Source organism: Chlorocebus sabaeus, chromosome 5, assembly GCF_047675955.1.
Source record: "Chlorocebus sabaeus isolate Y175 chromosome 5, mChlSab1.0.hap1, whole genome shotgun sequence".
Taxonomy (NCBI): Eukaryota; Metazoa; Chordata; class Mammalia; order Primates; family Cercopithecidae; genus Chlorocebus; species Chlorocebus sabaeus.
Window position 1 is genome coordinate 52429571 of NC_132908.1, and position 19317 is coordinate 52448887.

The 19317-nt window shown below is 35.8% G+C and overlaps 1 protein-coding gene across 2 annotated transcripts in view; it reads left to right on the forward strand.

Moving 5' to 3' along the window:
* LPCAT2 (lysophosphatidylcholine acyltransferase 2) overlaps positions 1 to 19317 on the forward strand; it is a 78286-nt gene that overhangs the window by 29380 nt on the left and 29589 nt on the right. For both annotated transcript variants that reach the window (XM_007993330.3, XM_038008470.2), the window contains exons 8-11: positions 2166 to 2220; positions 10371 to 10453; positions 13981 to 14106; positions 15487 to 15640. In XM_007993330.3, the coding sequence (XP_007991521.2) occupies positions 2166 to 2220; positions 10371 to 10453; positions 13981 to 14106; positions 15487 to 15640 (418 nt within the window). The remainder of the gene's footprint in view (positions 1 to 2165; positions 2221 to 10370; positions 10454 to 13980; positions 14107 to 15486; positions 15641 to 19317) is intronic.

The following is a 19317-nucleotide window of genomic DNA, read 5'->3' on the forward strand; positions in this document are numbered from 1 at the left end:
TAGGACAATAGAATAAATATTAACACATATGAAACATTTATATTCTTGTTATGCTCCAGTCCTTGATAATTAAAGATAAGCAAATAACACCAAAAATAAAGAACATAAATTGTAAAGGATATCTAAACAGCATATTATCCTTCACTTACCAAGAAATCAATTTATTCATTTAACTAAAATACATGTTTCATGCCATTACTTATTTTGAATTCCTGATTGCTTTTAGACATGGGATAATTGGGAGAAACAGGTAGTATGAAAGTATTTGGGAAAACAAAGTGCCTTAACAATGGATGCGTAGCATACTTCCACTTCCTGAGGTGTGCCATCCTTTGGGCCTTTACAGGTTAAGTTCCTTACAGAGATAGTGATGTGGCCAACAAGACTTTTTTTGGTTGCCCAGGAGTCCAGATTAATGTGTTGATCAAATAAGAGAAAGCTTTTCTAGAAGAGTAACTGAGAATAGAAAATATAATAGACAGGTTTAGTTAATCTAGTCTTCTCAACTGAGAAGTATGTGAAAAGAGGAAAAGGAAATTAGGAGAAAGAATTCAGGAATGAAAGGCAGAAAAAATATTTCAAAAGTCAAAAAATTTTCAGGACTTGTAAACAAACACAAAATCTTTAAAAGGCACAACTTTGTGTTGTTCAAATGTCACATTGCACCTATCTATTGCAAATCTCACGTCCACTTTTGTCTTCTCATCTACTTAATATTGTTAAGCACTGTGTCTGTTACTTCTAAATCTGTTTTCTCCATTGCCCTTGCTCAAAGTGCTACTCCAGATACGGATTCTAAGAAACAGATTTTATACCAAAACAAATATCCCAAGGGAAAGGAAACTTGGAATAAACTTAGAGAAGTTTTGTATCAGTCTAAGAAGTATTTGGTCTGTCTGTAGGGTGGACAAGACAGGTTAGATTTTATGTGTGGTTTCATATTTTGTACAGTATTCAGAATTTTCAGAATAGAATATGCATCTATTAAAGTAATTGAATTCTACAGCTCCATTTAAATAATTAAAAACAATTTATGCAAGATAGTGTAGATTGACTTTAGAGTTTATAGATAGTAAAAAATGTTTTTCTTTCAAATGGAAGACTTGTGAACTGACACATTAACAATTTATAATTAATTATGAAAGTGATATATCTACTTTCTAAATTCTTTCTTTTAACTAAATTCTTAAGCTCCTAAATTCCTTAAATAAGTCGCCTCAGGTAATTTTTACAGATAAATTATATTTTAATTTCTTAACGGTGAAAAGAGATTGGTTGGTTCTTTTCTTAAATGTGTAGTTTAATCCATTCTGCCTGGTTTCTGGGTCAATTGTCTAATGAGACTAAACTAAAAATCCAGTAGAAATCTTATCCAGAGGGTCTAAATATGTACTGGAAAGCTATAAGTAGGAACAGCTATTTCAAACATTATCTTTGAGAGGGTTGCTTAACTACTTTGAAGACAGCCTTTGTCTGCCTTTACAATGAAATTTGAAACTTTCCAGATTTCCTCATAACTAGAACATTTATTAATAACTGGACAATTTTGATAAAGCTTCCGCTTTTACAGAAAGGCCCATTGATTTAATGTCAAAAAAGAGTTCAGAAATGTAATGATCTACCTAGGAGTTTTCTTATAAACACATTTACGTACCTTAAAATGTGGCCTTGGGTGTATTCTCTAGGGACTTGGGCCTTTGAGTCTGTGTTGTCAAGGAAACTTCAAATTTGTGGTTTAGTCTGTTGAGCTGAGGGTCTGACTCAAATATGTATTTGGTATTCATTTGGTGATTTAACTTTTGAATAATAATTGTCAAGAATATTTGTCTAAGCTGGGCACAGTGGTTCACACCTGTAGTCTCAGCTACTTGGGAGGCTGAAGTGGGAGGCTCACCTGAGCCCAGGAGGTTGAGGCTGCAGTGAGCTATGATTATGCCACTGTACTCCAGACTGGGTGACAGAGTAAGACCCTGTCTCAAAAAAAAAAAAAAAAGATTAGTTGTCTAGGCCCAAAAAGTGTTATAGCTGCAGTGTAGCATTTATAAATGCAAAATATGTATGAAGTGTGATGTGGGGGTATTTGTGTATAAAGAAATGGTTGTTGAATAATGTAAGGTGATACTTGCATTACTGTATAAAAATAGCCTTTTCTTTTTTCTCTTCAGCATTCAGCTTTGCATGCTTACTTTCTGCCAGCTCTTCACAAAGGTAGAAGTTGAGGTAAGTCATTCAAAATGTAGCCTTGGAACTTGAGATTTGGCCTTGCCTTTAATTTTGAACTTCTAGTCTAGAGAGACCAGATATAAAGGTCCATCACCCATAACATAAACCCTGGTGTTTTACAAATTGTGTATATAAACCTAGCCTGTCAGATTTAGCCCTTGAAATCATGTTAGAAAACACCTCTAGATTCTGAAACATGTAACCACCCTGGCTGGCCAGAGGGGCATCACCTTGCTCTCATCTTTTTACTCCTTTAAGGCTGACACCTGCCAAATTGAATGATGTATTTTCACATCCTGACAAAAGGAGCTGACCATAGCTGATAGAGCCCCATACCTCTTTAAAGAAAATATTTTATGAAAGCTAAGAGATGCTACTTGGGGTCTAGGGGAGAGACATAGAGGTCAGAAGACTTCACTGTGAAATCACCCTGCACATGAAAAGTCCAAGGAAATTCTGTCCAGGAGGCAGCACGTATTATCATTCACAGGACAGTCTTTTGGTTTGAGTTACAGTGGCAGGTAGTGAGAGAGGAGTTATTATAACATTCTGAAAATTTCGACCAGGTTTTTAAGGCTCTAAAGGTTGGTTCCAGAGCTGTTCTTAGTTTCTAGATATGATGTAGAATGGACCCCTGAATTCAGAATCCAGTGGGTTTTAGCAATACCCTCAGGTAGTCCCTGAAGAGAGACAGTTTGATCATGGGTCTCCTGGATTTTCTAATTGCATCCATGGATTGTGTAATGAAAACCTTAAGTTTGCCTGTGTCATACAGAGTTCTGAGTGGGATCTAGTGCCTAAGTGACAGGACTGTGGAATTTAATTCACAAGAATACTATTTTGCTCTGTTGGATAGCTTAGTGATTTGGCCATTTAGAGATTGTTAGCAATACCAAATGATTTAGGAGGGCAAATTACATTTCAGAATGAGTTTAGTGAAATTTTCTTGAGATTTGCATGTTTTCTGCCTGTCTTGAAAATATCTGTTTATTAATTATATTTCACACCTCCCCACTTTTAAAACCAGCTCAGTATCTCTCACTGTGGCCAACAAACAAACAAACAAACAAACAAAAAAACAGAAAACAAAACACACACTTGTTCTTGGGTTTTTCTTAGAGGTTCCTGGGGAACAAAAACTAATAAGTTTAGAAAGTATCAAGGTAAAGAAAATGATTTTTTTTTTTTCTCAAGACTACTCAGTGCCTTTGAAATGTCTGACTTACAGAACCTTTTTCTCTGGATATTTCCCGGAACCAGTGTTCTATAGAATACACTTCAGGAAGCCTTATATCATAATATTTCTAAATACTCTGAGCACTGCTCTTGCTTTTTCAATAGCTGCTCAGGTAGTCTAGGCCTGTTTTACTTTTCTTAAAAAAAAAAAAAGAAAACTCATACTTTAAAAAAGCCATGCTATCTTCTCTGCAAGATATTGTCTCTTCCTCTCAATGCACCCCTCTGTAGCTAAAACAAGATCTAGCAGCACATATAGAAATGTACACAAAGCTGTCTTTTTTGCCGTAGCATGTCAGTGGTCAAACTGCATTACAACAGAGGTATTCAGAGTCCTCTTTTTGTTTTTTTGTCATGACCATTATTACCACATTTCCTTTCTGTGTCATGGCTTTTTTCTTTCTTTCTTTAAAAAAAAAAAAAAATTACAATATTTGCATTCTCCAGCCAGTTCTGAGACCTGTTTGGATCATATTTTTCTGGCAAAGAAAACAATGTATTATTTGTTCCATAACTTCACAAATAAAATGACTTTCAGCGGCTTGAAAATAGCCGCATCGACAGAGATTTGATGAATTAGAATTGCGGTGCAGAACAAGAGGATGGGAATTTGTGGACTTCAAATTTAGTACAGATATTCTTATTTTAATTACTTTTACTTTAAATTTATGACTCCCCCTTTCACCCAGGTGACTCCTGAATACTTTATGATATTTTAATATTTTAATACTCACTGTTGGATTTAACCGAAATGTATCCCAGCAGCCCTTCAGGCACTAAGTATACCACGCCCTGGCTTGAAGCTCTGTAAGAGCTGGGCCATCTCTGAGGTTCCAGCTTTGCACTATGTCTGACGAGGCCCCACTTGAGATTGGTTTGTGGTCTCAGTACATTTAGTTGCTCCAGTTTCAATTGTTTTGGTTGTTCTCAAGTAACCCCCTTTTTTCTTTTTCTTTAAAATTGATGGAAATCCTTGCTACTATCTTATTTTAAACATGGTTTTGGAACTTCTTGAATATTAGGTAAACCTAATGTAAGATGTATTATTCAAGAATATGGTATAATTTTATGGTTTTTCAAATGAACTTTGAATGAATTATTAAAGTGCCCTTTTAGACACTCTTGCTTTTGTGAGTCACATGACACCCCATTATGTTGACTGCCATATCCTTTAGTTTCACACGTTTCCTCTCAGTAATGATGACTACCAAACTCTTTAATTACCAAAATCATTAGATATCTAAGATGTAATGAATCTAATATTTAGGAATATTTTCTTACCACCTCTTCCCAGCCCTCTCTGCTTCCCACCATAGAAACATACAGTGTTTTTGAAAAGGTTATTATATTCTCGACTCTTGGATCTTAAAAATATAGTTAGTTCTAAACCTCATGTCCTGTGTAACTGTTCTGCTGGCATCCTTGAACAATGATGAAGACGTCTGTCTACAGTATGGTTCTACTAAAAGCTATTCTTTGAATTGTAATGTGGCATAATGGGTGTTCTTAAAGTATCTTTTAGTCATACTTTTATTAACCAGCTACTTCACAAGTATATGTTTATAAGGATATGGCTTAGGGCATAGGGAATAAAATAGCTAGTAGGAAACATTGCAAAATGTGACATGAATTAAGAGTCTGCTAGTTTATCTCATGAGAGAGAATACATGCTAAGTCACACTATAAAGCACTAAGTGGGCCTCTGCTAGTTTATGAATGGAAACAAGCCATTTACACTGACTGTGCAGTCAGTTTCCTTCATAGGCTATATCTCAGTTTGTATTCAAAGCATGTTGACTTTAGAAGCCATCTAGTATATATTATAGATACATAAAAATTGTCTGTAGTGGGCATATTAAACATATAATAAGTCCCCCCTTATCTGTAGGGGATATGTTCCAAGACCCCCCGTGAATGCCTGAAACTGCAGAAAGTACCAAACCCTGTATATACTCACTTTTTTCCTAAACATACGTACCTCTGATAAAATGTAATTTATAAAATAGGCACAATAAGAGATTAACAGTGATAACTAATAATTAAATAGAACAGTTATAACAATATAGATAGGAGTTGAATGTGAATGTGGTCTTTCTCTTTCTCTCTGTCAAAATCTCATTGTACTATACTCATCCCTCTTCTCCTTGTGATGAAGAAAGGGTAGAGCAGGAAGGCATGAAATTTCATCACCCTACTCAGAATGGCATGCAATTTAAACTTATGAATTGTTTATTTCCAGACTTTTTCATGTAATGTGTTTGGACCATGGTTGACTGTTGGTAACTAAAACCACAGAAAGTAAAATGCCAAATAAGGGAGACTACTGTATTTTCATTAGGAAAATTCATTTACAAAGCTTATAGTGAGCTTATAGTAGCTAGTTTTAGGCCTAAAATGCTCTGTGATGGGCAATTCATTTCCTTAAAATAATAGAAAGGTTTTTTTTTATTTAAAGAGAATTTCTGATTTAGGGAAAGATTGCAATTAATGATGAGTATTATGATCAACAGCTACATGTATATATCACTTTTAAAATCTGTAGAGAGTTAATTACTTAAGGAGGATTCAAAGACATTTATATAGTTTATTCAAGTATCCAAATGCACTACAATTATTTGTAGTTTTTAATCTAAAATGAGCCTTTTAGAAAACCTCAATCACACAACTACACACACACACACACACACACACACACCCCCCTATATATATACTTGTTCTAACAAAGCTAATTTCTTCTGGAACTTGGTAAAGTTCTGGAATGTGTGAATACTAATAGAGAAATAAAAAGGGTATTAACTAGAGTTTTTGTTCTAATCCTGTTACTACCTACCTGTATGTGCTTGAGAAAATGAAACCTTTCTAAGCCTGCATTCTCACTGACAAAAATGGGTATAATGACACCTAATTTATAGAGTTTTGAGGAGTAATAAGGTTACTTATGTGCTGGCACATAGTAAGTGTTCAGTAAGCACTAACTTTTACTTTCTGTCTCATCTGGATGTTTCTGTTCTTTTGGGAAGGAAGCAGTAAGCATTGTTTATAAATATCTTCCTTATTTTGCATTTTTTCTCTTCGAAGATTTAAAAGAAGAATTATAGAAAGAACTAGAACTGCACATTTGTTAAGATTGTCCTTTTAAAATTCTTTTCTGTTTGTTGCAAGGAAAAAATAAAAGATTGATTATAGTGTCATAATTCCTCAATCTTCCTCATCATTTTTTTTTTTTTAGTAGAAAGGAATGTTCTTGATGTGGTCAAGAAAAAATGAATAAACTAGCTTTAGTGATACGAAGCATTTATGTAAGTGACTGGCTTTGGTTGATGGATGTCTTAAATAGTAGGCTGAAGAATTTTGTATCTTGCTTGTATGCAATTTAAGGACCAAGAGGAAGTGGGGGACTCTGGGACCAAAAGCACAAAGAAGAGATGTTAATCTGAGAAACATGTCACTTAGTCTGCTCCTCATCTGGGACAGGATGGTGCAAAGTTAAGTATGGTGAAGGTACAGAGAATACTGTATTTGAAAGGAGAGGGGAGTGGAGATATGAAGCCAGTTTCAGGTGCAAAAGAAGGGAGTAAGTTTACATAAGCTGTCTTCTTTATAAAGTTGAAAGTGAAATGCCGTTTGTCCAGGGAGAGTGAGGTAAAAGTGGAATTGCAACTTGAAAAGCATGGAACATATTTAACATTTTTAACATCTCTCAGTGGTCCCTAACAGGAATATGAAGGCAAGATCAGGAGAGGTGGCTGAGGATGTGTGATTGGCACTGTGGGCATGGCAGAAGTGAAAGATTCTAAGTAACAGGTCATACAGAAGTATCCGACTCCGACTCCCAAGTCCAGTGTAGATAGGCAGGGAGATGTTGCCAGAGAGAGTGGAATGATTAAAGAGGGATGATTAGATCCAGATGTGACCATTAGGTTGTCATGGTCTATGCAAGACCAGATTAGGGGAGAAATAAACACTAATGGATAATGAGGGGAAACTGATTGAAGAACTTATCAGAAATTAGAGTCATAAGTTTGTTTCCATGGCTGAAGTAGAGTCTAGAAGAATATCTGTGGCCAAGATGTCAAGTGAGTCGTCAATGTGAGAACTGAGGATACTGAGAAAAGATGAAGTTAGAAAGGAAAAGTTCGGGGCTTGAAGTCATTAGGGTATATAGGTGTGTGTTGGGAACCATAAAAGATAGTGGCAATCATGTTCCCCTTTCTTTGATTGATTTTCCTTTCCAAATAAAGGATACATTCATACTGTGAGTCTTGAATGACTGTACAAAATGGAAATGTGATATAGAGGGCAAGGTCTTATCCTAGGAGAGGTGACTTTTTATTAGAATTTCCATTGAATTGCTTCTTAGGAGGAATAGGGCCTCCAAGGCCCATGGGTGTCAAATTTAGGATTTTAATTATTTTGTACTCTCAGTGGATCTTTATTCCTCAAGAATAAGATGCCATGCCAATATGAGAGTTATTAAAAATCATTTTATGAAAAATACTACTTGCACTAATAGAAACCAAACCTGTATTTCCCTGTATTATGTTTGGTTAACAGTGTAGCAGCAATTTATTTTTCAAGGTTTTCAGTATGTGCTTTTATGACCTACAAATCAAGTGTATTACAAATGGTTGTTTGGCTTTTTTAAAAGATGAAGAATTATATGGCAATTAAAAACTTTAATTTCTTACACTGTTTTGTTAGAGATTTTGTGAACATTAATTTCAACTTACTGTTTTTTTCTTGGATTTTATACTAAGAAAGTTCAAGAAATTTTACTAGATCAGGATGCAGGGAATTTTTAGAAATATTTCTTTGCAAAGATAGTTATTCTAAATATATAAGGATGTGGGGACCTCTGGTGGCTTAGTTTATTTTTCCATCTTAAAAAACAACTATGCAAAATAGAGAGCCACACACAGAATTCCAATGGGAAGGACTTCAGAGATCATTTAGTTAAATGTTTTCATTTGACAGGAGAAGGCACTGAGGCTCCTAAAGGCTAAATGACTTTTCCAGGATCACACGGCAGATCTCAAGCAGCAACCCAGTCCAAGAACTCTATTTGCAGCTTGCAGCTGCCCCTTTAGAGAGGAAATAATCAGATAAATGTGAAAAGTAAAAATGTCCTATAGCACATTATTCTATAATTCTGTACATTTTCTCTTAAAAATGCCACTTGCATCCATGTCATCCTCCACATCCTCACTCCCTCTACTCAAGGTCTTATTGTCTCTCCCACGATTGCAGCTGCTTCCAGACGTTCTCCCCACTCTTAGTCTCTTCTTTGATGCATCCACTCCTTACTGCTGAAGTTACCACTCAAAAACTTGGACCTGGTCATGTCATTCCCTTGCTTAAATGTCACCTCTGAGATACCAATGCTCACAGGTTTCTTAATATGATTGACAAGACGTGAAAACAGGTCCATTTGGGAAAAAAAATGGTATTTTCAACTACATCTAGTTACATTCTTTATTTATCAAATGGAAGTGGTGGGATTTACCTCAAGGAATTGTTTAGAGAGTTAATCATATAAAGCCCCTAATATAAAATACCCGGCACACAGTAGATGTTTAATGGATGGTAACTCTTATTGGTGGATTTAGCTCATTGTTTCATAAATTTCTACCCTACTGAATGGAGAGCTTCCTGAGGGCAGGGACTTTGTTGTCATGTTTTTAGGGCTTAGTGCAGTACCTGAGCACCTATTTTGGGGAAAAATTAATGAAATAAAATAATGTATGTAAAACACCTAGCAGGATGCCTGGTTTCTAGTTATAATTCAATAAACAGTGACTATTGGCAAAAATCTCACTTATCCTTAAAAAGCCACCATCAGGTATTAGTTCTTCTGTAGAGCACCCTTAACCGAATTAGCTTTCTTGTGTGCACTCTCTCCCTAGGCACCACCTTCCTCTTTGGCTGCATTTCCTTGGCCCCTGACAAAATTAATCCTTTCCTACCTCTTGCTCTCATACTCCAGGAAGGATGGTTAGTGGAGAAAATAAAGTTTTTTTGAATCTGACAAATCTTGGGCTGAATTCTGGCCATGTGACTTTATGCCTTTAGGTAAGTTAATTAAACTATTGAGCCCCATCTATAATTGGGGGCAGTAGAGGTAATAACACTTAGCATATGGGGTTATTAATGTGTTGTTTTATCTTATTAAAATATTGATCTTCTTTAGAGCAGGCAATAGGGTCCTACTAATCTTGCCTGGTATATAGTAGGTGCTGAAAAATATGTAATAACTTGAATATGGCACTAAAACCTTGTTAATGTTAGAAAACCATAAATAAAAACAAGAACAGTACAATTGAGGCATCACAGAACATCAAGTGGAGAAAAAATATGATTAAAAATGCTAAAGCAAAAAATGGTGGTAAGCAAAAAGCTGTAAAGCCAATACTAAGAGTTTTTTTAAAAAAGCAGAATAAATGACTAAACATAAAGTTCAACCAAATAGTAAAAATATGGTTGACATTAGAATAAATAGAGAAGATGAAAGACAAAAAGAAAAGAGAAAAAAAGTTTTCACATAAAGGGATGGGAGTAGTTGAAAATGCAGCTCGAGGAGAAAGATTTTAGTAGCTATAGTTTTACACTTCCAGAATTTCAGACACTGGCTTGTTTTACCCTCACAGTCACCAGGGAAGTAGTGATCACAGCCCTCTTTTTAGAGTTGAGGAGATGGTTCAGCAAAGTTAAATGACATACTAGTTAACACACAAGCAGACCCAGGGCTTAGAAACAGATCTCCTGAATCCAAGCCCAGTGCCCCATTACCTCATATAAGCTATGTTCTGGAAAGGTAGATGATTTAATATATTGATAATGTATAAATTAATTTACTTGGCATTTAATGTCTTAGGCTTAAGACATCGTTATAGAAAGGTATATTTGTCTTTCAGTTTATGCCAGTTCAAGTACCAAATGATGAAGAAAAAAATGATCCTGTCCTTTTTGCTAATAAAGTCCGGAATGTAATGGCAGAGTAAGTGTCTATATTTGATCATAATTTGTAAATAATTTGAAAATTATTTGTACATGTTGTTTAACTCGTTTTAAGGATTTTTTTCTTAACCCCTGAAGGCCTCGTTCCCCAACTCATTTTGATACATAAAATAATGTGCCCAGGGATGAGGTCAGTATAACAATCTATAAATATTTTCCCCAGCTGCATACCACAAATAAGGAAATATGTCTTTACTGGGAAGACTGGGGAGGGTTCAATAACCAGAAAAGACCAGTCAGTGCCTTGTACAGGGTGGATTCTCCTAAGCTGGCCCGCCACTGTCAAATGAGCCTTGTGATGATCTCAGTGGTTCCTGACGTGGCCCATCTTCTATTCCTTCAACCTTCATATAGCTGCCCAAGGCTGAGTGTTTCTAAGGTGTTACTGACTGTAGCACCAAAAAGGAGAAAGTTTGCCATGTAAAAAGATGCATAGAAGAGGGAAAAACTCACCTCTTCATGGATGGCTATAAATTAGGATTTAGAGACTCTAAAACATAAGGTTAATATTTTCCTGCATATAAGAGAGTTGTAACTGGCCATTATTCTGACTAGATAAATCAACCCCTATCTTGTAATGAAAGAATGTTTTATACTATACCACCACCCAAGCAACCTCAGAGCCCTCCAGGTGTGCACCCTCTTCCCACATACCACCTCTGTCATTCCCAGTAGTAAGTTTGGAGCTAATAGACCAGCAGTGTTTATTCTCTTAGTAAAAATTCAATGAGAACTCTGAATTTAGCTTCATAGCTGAATTTAGCTTTATAGCCAGATTTCATACATATAGCCAGCCATGTATATATGTATGTGTATGTGTCTCTATATGTTTTATTCTAATATATGTATCTTAATATTTTTCTGTAGAATAACTATTTTCAAAATAGAATAAATGTTTGGCAAAAAATTTGCTATTAAGTGTATATAGCTGTGGTTGTTTTATCTAGTTTCTAGATGAGCTACAAAGTTAGTTTTTATGTTGTTTTCTTCTCTTCCTATGTTTTCATGCCAGCTTATATCCAAAAGGTAGAAAGCAAGATAATTATCAGAAATTGAGAGAACTGGGCCAGGCGCGGTGGCTCACACTTGTAATCTCAGCACTTTGTGAGGCCGAGGTGGGCGGATCACAAGGTCAGGAGTTCGAGACCAGCCTGGCCAACATGGTGAAACCCCATCTCTATTAAAAATACAAAAACTAGCCAGGCATTGTGGCACGCACCTGTAATCCCAGCTGCTCAGGAGGCTGAGGCAGGAGAATTGCTGGAACCTGGGAGGTGGAAGTTGCAGTGAGCTGAGTTTTCATGCCACTGTACTCCAGCCTGGGCAACGAGCGAAACTCCGTCTCAAAAAAGAGAAAAAAAAAAAATGAGAGAACTTATATCAGATATTTTGGCTTCCCAAATTGTGCTTAGAAACAAGAGAAGGGATTTGTTTAGACAGCCTTTTTCTGAATTCAAAGGTGTGGAGGTAATAATGACTTGTGATAAAGAGTAAGAAAGACCTTGATTAGCTGCACAACCTTGGACAAGTCTCCTCCAAATCCCCTTCTCCTCACATGTGAAATGGGAGTTAAAATCATTGCCTTGTCTTTCTCATGGTTTTGATTATTAGGAGACTCAAGTAGGAAAGTATATGATAAAAGCATTTGAAAACACAAGTACTGTGGTAAGCCCTCAACTTATTTAACATTATCCTTACATCAACTCTATGGTACAAGTAAGAAAACTGACTCAGGGAGGTGAGTAGTTTGCCCAAAGTCACATTAGGTAGTGACTGGGCTAGAACTCAAATCCACATTTCCTGTTACCAATGCCCAAGCTCTTAACTATTATACTGTACCATTTATTATTATAAGTCCCAAAATATTTTAAAATTTAATTTTACATCTTATATATTCTTATACCAAAACACTTATTAATCAAAGAGCTTAGAAAAAAATATTTTAGACAGAAAAATTTGTTGTTGTTGTTGTTGTTGTTGTTGTTTTGAGACAGAGTCTTGTTCTATCACTCAGGCTGGAGTGTAATGGAGCGATCTCGGCTCACTGCAACCTACACCTCCTGGGTTCAAGTGATTCTCCTGCCTCAGCCTCCCGAGTAGCTGGGATTACAGGTGCCCACCATCATGCCCAGCTGATTTTTGTATTTTTAGTAGAGACGGGGTTTCGCGATGTTGGCCAGGCTGGTCTCGAACTCCTGATCTCAGGTGATCCGCCTGCCTTGGCCTCCCAAAGTACTGGTATTACTGGCTTGAGCCACCGCACCCAGCTGAAAAAAATGTTTTATTCTGATTGTATTCATTCAAAATTTAATGTTTCTAGCAATGATTCAACAAAATCCAATACAGTTTAAAGACATAATTTTATGATTTTCACTGAATATTTGTGAATAAAAATTTAGTGAAAAGGAATCTTTATCTCATGCACTGCATTTTTTGTTTTTGTTTTTGTTTTTCGGTATTCAGTGTTTTTCCAGTTCTTATAAATATGTATTTTTTTTCAAATTTAATTCACTATCATTTAATCTGTGAGCAGTGAAGTAGGAACTAGGAGCTATACTTTCACTTAAGGATGGAGGATGTTTAGGTTTAGAAGAAATATTAACTTATCAATTTGCTTCAGTATTTTTGGAAGATTGCTATGTAGCAAGAAGGTGATCTCTAGCTATAAAAGATGAAAAACATAGACAGCTAGCAGTTTGGATAGACTGTTTACTTACACTATATACAAATGCCATGTATATGTTTCTTTTATTTATTTTTTGATATGGGGTCTCCCTCTGTCACCCAGGCTAGAGTGCAGTGGTGCAGTCTCAGCTCACTGCAACCTCTGCCTCCTAGGTTCAAGCGGTTCCCCTGCCTCAGCCTCCTGAGTAGCTGAGACTACAGGTGTGCCACCATCATGCCCGCGTAATTTTTGTATTTTTAGTAGAGTTGGGGTTTCGCCATGTTGGCCAGGCTGGTCTCAAACTTCTGGCCTCAAGTGATCTGCCTGTCTTGGCCTCCCAAAGTGCTGGGATTACAGGCGTGAGGCACTGCGTTCGGCTCCATTTATCTGTTTAAACAGTACCTTCCACAGGCATTCTCTTTTTGTCCTTACAGTAACCATTTGGAATAAGGACAGTATTCATTCCTATGTACAGATGAGAAAAGTGAGGCTTCATCCACAGCTGGTAAAAAACTCCACTAGGACTCGAACCTAAGTCTTCTAATTACTTTCGATGAGATTGAAGGCAACTATTATCATTATAGTTAAAGCACAAAACAAAAATTATCAGCAACACAGACAGAAGCATGTAGATATAAGGAGATTAACCTGATCCTTAGTAAGTCTGCAAAGAAATGGAGAAACATGTCTCTTTGTCAAGAAAAGAGAAGGTTACTGGTTTAAAAAGTAGTAAATACTTTTTCGTTTGCTGTTGTTTGGAACCAGCTAAAGCCTAATGAAATATGATTACTTTTTTTTTAAAAAAAAAAAATGAATTTTAGTTTGCTTCTTAATACTTTCAGAGCTCTGGGAATACCCGTAACAGATCATACCTACGAAGATTGCAGATTGATGATTTCAGCAGGACAGCTAACATTGCCTATGGAAGCTGGGCTGGTGGAATTTACTAAAATTAGCCGGAAATTGAAGTAAGTGTATTTTAAAATGACTGTACTTTCATAAAGTTGTTCAAAGGGGATCTGAAATCCTATCTGTTTATTTTCTCCTGCTCTAGTTCCCACTTGGTGTTTATTAGGAAAGTCGGAGTTGTGAATTTATCTCACATTTTATTCATCTACTTTTGCTTTTTCAAGAACAGTTAACTCAGAGATATGTGCATTGGTCACAGGAGGAGACCAAGGGATAATAAATGTGGATCCACACAGATCTGCCTCCTTCCTCAGAGGGAGTTAGTGACTCAGAGAAGTTAGTCCTGCCACCTTCTTACAAGGACAGCATCATTAGATGATACTGGCATGTGGTAGTCAAAACTTCACATGTGAAACATGAATTGATTTGTATAGTTGCAATTCTTACCATCACTGAATATTAAATACTTGCCCTAGATCTACCTTTTTTTCTGGATACCTATTTTTAAAAAAGGCAAAAATTCTTCTTTGTGCTCTTATGATCTAGTTTGAACCATTGAGAACTTTCTTGTTGAGCTATTTGCTGTAAAAGGTGTAACCCTCAACCTCCCTCTACCCTTATTGCAGTTCATTCTGTTCTCAACCCTATCTGGAATTTGCAGAATTTACTAACATCCTGTCTATGAAGGAGATGAAGAACCAGTTACTATATCAAAGTTCAGTATTAAAGTATAATATTTTGATAACTGGTATAGAAAATATTATTTATATCGTAAGATAAAAATGTTTTGCTTTTTTTTGCGTATTATGGTCACAATGTTCTGTAGATTTAAAAAGTTTAGATAGTCACTGAAATTGGGCTAAGAAGTATGTGTTAGCTCATTTGTTTAATTCAACAAAGCAGAGATAGGGTATGATGTAAGCTACAGTACATTTTCCAGTGTTTTATCACAGTGGTTTTTCATAACTAATCTTGGAGGACATGTGTATAGTCTAATGAATCCCCCTATCATAACGTTTTGTGAAATATGAATTCATTATCAGCCTGAAAGCTTCTTGAAAGCAAGAATTGTTATTTCACCTTTAAAAACTTAATAACGTGCTATGGACTCACTAAGTCATGTTTAGATTTAAAATACTTGCTTTCTTATTTTCTTCTCATGAATAATTTATTATTCCACTACAATGTTCTTCTTTTTATTTACTTTTCTTTCCCTGAGATATTTAAGATAATTGTCAGTTATATAAGTATCCTTTAAAAGATTAAATGCCTGCATATATGTTCAATATGTGCTTTTAAGTACCTATTTTATTCTCCTTTACAAATTTAACACTTAAAATATTTTTCTCTCAGATACATTAGTAAAATAATGCCCATAAAATGTCCATGTGAATTGTAAAGGGCTAACAACATGTATCTATAATTCTTTGTTTGTTTAGATTAGATTGGGATGGTGTTCGTAAGCAATTGGATGAATATGCATCTATCGCGAGTTCCTCAAAAGGAGGAAGAATTGGAATTGACGAATTCGCCAAGTATTTAAAGTTGCCTGTTTCAGATGTCTTGAGACAACTTTTTGCACTCTTTGACAGGGTATGTTAAAATTTAATCTTTCACATTTTACTCTGTCAGTCCTACAGTGAATAAATCAATATGGTAGACAATTTGAAAAACATGATAGGTCAGTGTTAGAAGAATCAAGGCTGAGCCTGTGGTTTAATTGCATGATTTTGTTTTTTTTCTCCTTCATAGCAATATTAATAATTATGTGCGTGTATTGTAACATTTATTATAGTGTCATATATAATATATGTATCTATTATTTTAGTGTAATATAATATAATATATCTATTATTTTAAATACCAGGTCAGAAATAAATATTGTGGCCATATAACCACATTTGTGGTATGGAATTGAAAGAGTTTATATAAATTGGCAGAAATTTTAAAGTTTATATCAAACTCATGTATTGATGACATGAGTGTTAGAATTTTATTCTGAAGGTTTTAGACTTCCACAAACCTGGATGAAGACCAAATAGATTTTTATTTTCAAGTGACGTTTTGTAACAAAGATTTTAATTAAAATCTGGCCATTTGCCATTATATTGGGGATACAGTTTGCTGCTTATGAATATTTAAGTACATGCAATTAGATAACTGAATTGTCAAAAAGTTTCCCTAGGAAAACTGTATCATGACTTCAGATTTTCTATTTTTTAATTTGTATTTTAATATATAAAATTGATAGTATATAGAAATTAGCCAGGCATAGTAGTGCACACCTGTAATCCCAGCTACTCAGGAGGCTGAGGTGGGAAGATCACTTGAGCCCAGAAGGTGGAGGTTGCAATGAGCCAAGATCATGCCACTGCATTCCAGCCTGGGCAACAGAGCAAGACCCTATTCTCAAAAAAAAAAAAAAAAAAAAGATAGTAAAATGCACTCTTTTGGTTACAGTTCTATGAGTTCTAACAAATGCACAGAAGCATGTAACTACCACTGCATTCAAGACACACAACAGTTGAAAAAAAATATATATTTTCTTGCAGTTATTCCATTTGTAGTCAAGCCCTTACCCCAGTTTTAAGTCCTGACAGCCACTGATCTGTTCTCTATCTCTATAGTTTATCTTTTTCCAGATGCCATATAAATGGAATCATACAGTATATAGTTTTTTTGAGTATGGCTTCTTTCACTGAGTATAATGCATTTGAGATCCAGGCATGGTGTTTTATAGATCAATAATTAATTCCCTTTCACTGCTGAGTAGTATTCAATTGTATGGACGTACCATAGTTACTTTATTCCCTAGTTGAGGCAATTTGGTTTGTGTACAGTTGGGGACAAATATGACTATAGCTGTCATTCTAAGCATTTGTGTATAGGTTATTATATAAATGTAGGTTTTCCTTTCATTTCACTTGGGTAAATACTTAAGAGTAAGAACCCTTTATTTTATCTTATCTGAGAATTAGCTTATTTTGCATTCATTCTGAAGGATATTTTTGTTGTACAGGCAGGTCTTGGAGATGTTTAGGGTTTGGTTCTAGACCACTGCAATAAAGGGAGTATCACAATAAAGTGAGCCATATGCAGTTTTTGGTTTCCCAGTACATAGAAAAGTTTATTTATAATATAGAGTAGTCTAGTGAGTATGCAATAGCATTATGTCTAAATAAACAATGTATATACCTTATTTTAGAAATACTTCACTGCTAAAAAATGTGAGCAATCATCTGAGGCTTCAGCAACTTGTAATCTTCTTACTGATGGATTGTCTTGCCTCAATGTTGATGCCTGCTGACTCATCAGGATGGTAGTTGGCTGAAGGCTGGGCTGGTTGTGGTACTTTAAATAAATACGACAACAATGAAGTTTGCTGCATTGATAGACTCTTCCTTTCATGAAAGATTTCTTTGTAGGCTGGGTGCAGTGACTCATGCCTGTAATCCCAGCAGTTTGGGAGGCCAAGGTGGGTGGATCTCCTGAGGTCATGAGTTTGAGACCATCTTAACCAATATGGTGAAACCCTGTCTCTACTAAAAATACAAAATTAGCTGGGCATGGTGGTACTTGCCTGTAATCCCAACTACTTGGGAGGCTGAGACAGGATAATTGCTTGAACCTGGGAGGCAGAGGTTGCAATGGGCCGAGATCATGCCATTGCACTTCAGCTGGGGCAACAAGAGCGAAACTCCATCTCAAAAAAAAAAAATTTTTTTTGTAATATTCGATGCCATTTTATAACATTTTACCACTGTAGAACTTCTTTCAAAATTTCGGTCAGTTCTCTCAAGCCCTGTCATTGCTTTATCAACTAAGTTCATGTAACAGTCTAAATCAATTGTTGTCATTTTAACAATGTTCACAGCATCTTTATCAGGAGTAGTTTACATTGCAATAAACCACTTTCTTTGCTCATCCATAAGAAGCATCTTATCCATTCAAGTTTTATCAAGAAATTGCAGCAATTCAGTCACATCTTCAGGCTCCATTTTTAATTCTAGCTCTCTTGCTATTTCTACATCTGCAGTTACTTCCTCCACTGAGGTCTTGAACCCTTCAAAGTCATCCATAAGGGTTGCAATTGGCTTCTTCCAAACTCCTGTTAATATTGATATTTTGACTGTTCTTAATGGCTTCTAGAATGCTGAATCTTTCCCAAAAGGTTTTCAATTTACTTTACCCAAATCCATCAGAAGAATCACTAGCTATGGCAGCTATAGCCTTATAGCATTTCTTATGGCAGTTATAGCCTTATAGCATTTCTTAATAAGGCTTCAAAGTCGAAATTACTCCTTGATCTATGGGTGGCAGAATGGATATTGTGTTAGCAGGCATGAAAACAACATTAGCCTCCTTCTATATCTCCATCAGAGCTCTTGGGTAACTAGATGCATTCTCAATGAGCAGTAATATTTTGAAAGGAATCTTTTTTCTGAGCAGTAGGTCTCAACAATGTTCTTAAAATAATCTTTAAATCATCCTGTGAACAAATGTGCAGTCATCCAGGCTTTGTTGTTCCATTTATAGAACACAGACAGAGTAGATTTAACATAATTTTTGAGGGCCTTTGGATTTTCAGAATGGCAAATGAGCACTGGCTTCAACTTAAAGCCACCCACTGTATTAGCCCCTAACAAAAGGATCAGCCTGTCTTTTGAAGCCTTGAAGCCAGGTATTGATTTCTCTCTAGCTATGAAAGTCATAGATGGCATTTTCTTTCATTAAAAGGCCATTTCATCTATGTTGAAAATCTTCATCAATTATGTTAGCTAGATTTTCTGGATAACTTGCTGCAGCTTCTCCATCAGCACTTGCTGCTGTACTTTGTACTTCTATGTTATGGAGACAACTTCTTTTCTTAACCTCATGAACCAACCTCTCCTAGCTTCAATCTTTTCTTCTGTAGCTCCCTCACCTCTCTCAGCCTTCACAGAATTGAAGAGAGTTAGAGCCTTATTCTGGATTAGGCTTTGGCTTAACAAAATGCTGTGACTTTGACCTTCTATCCAGACTATTCAAACTTTCTTCATAACAGCAATAAGACTGTTTCACCATCTTATCATTTGTGTGTTCACTGGGGTAGCACTTTTAATTTTCAAGAACTTTCCTTTGCATTCACAGCTCGGCTGTTTGATGCAAGAGACCTAGCTTATGGCCTGTCTGGGCTTTTGACATGCCTTCCTCACTAAGCTTAATCATTTCTAGCTTTTGATGTAAAGTAAAAAATGTGCAACCATTTCTTTTACCTGAACACTTAGAGG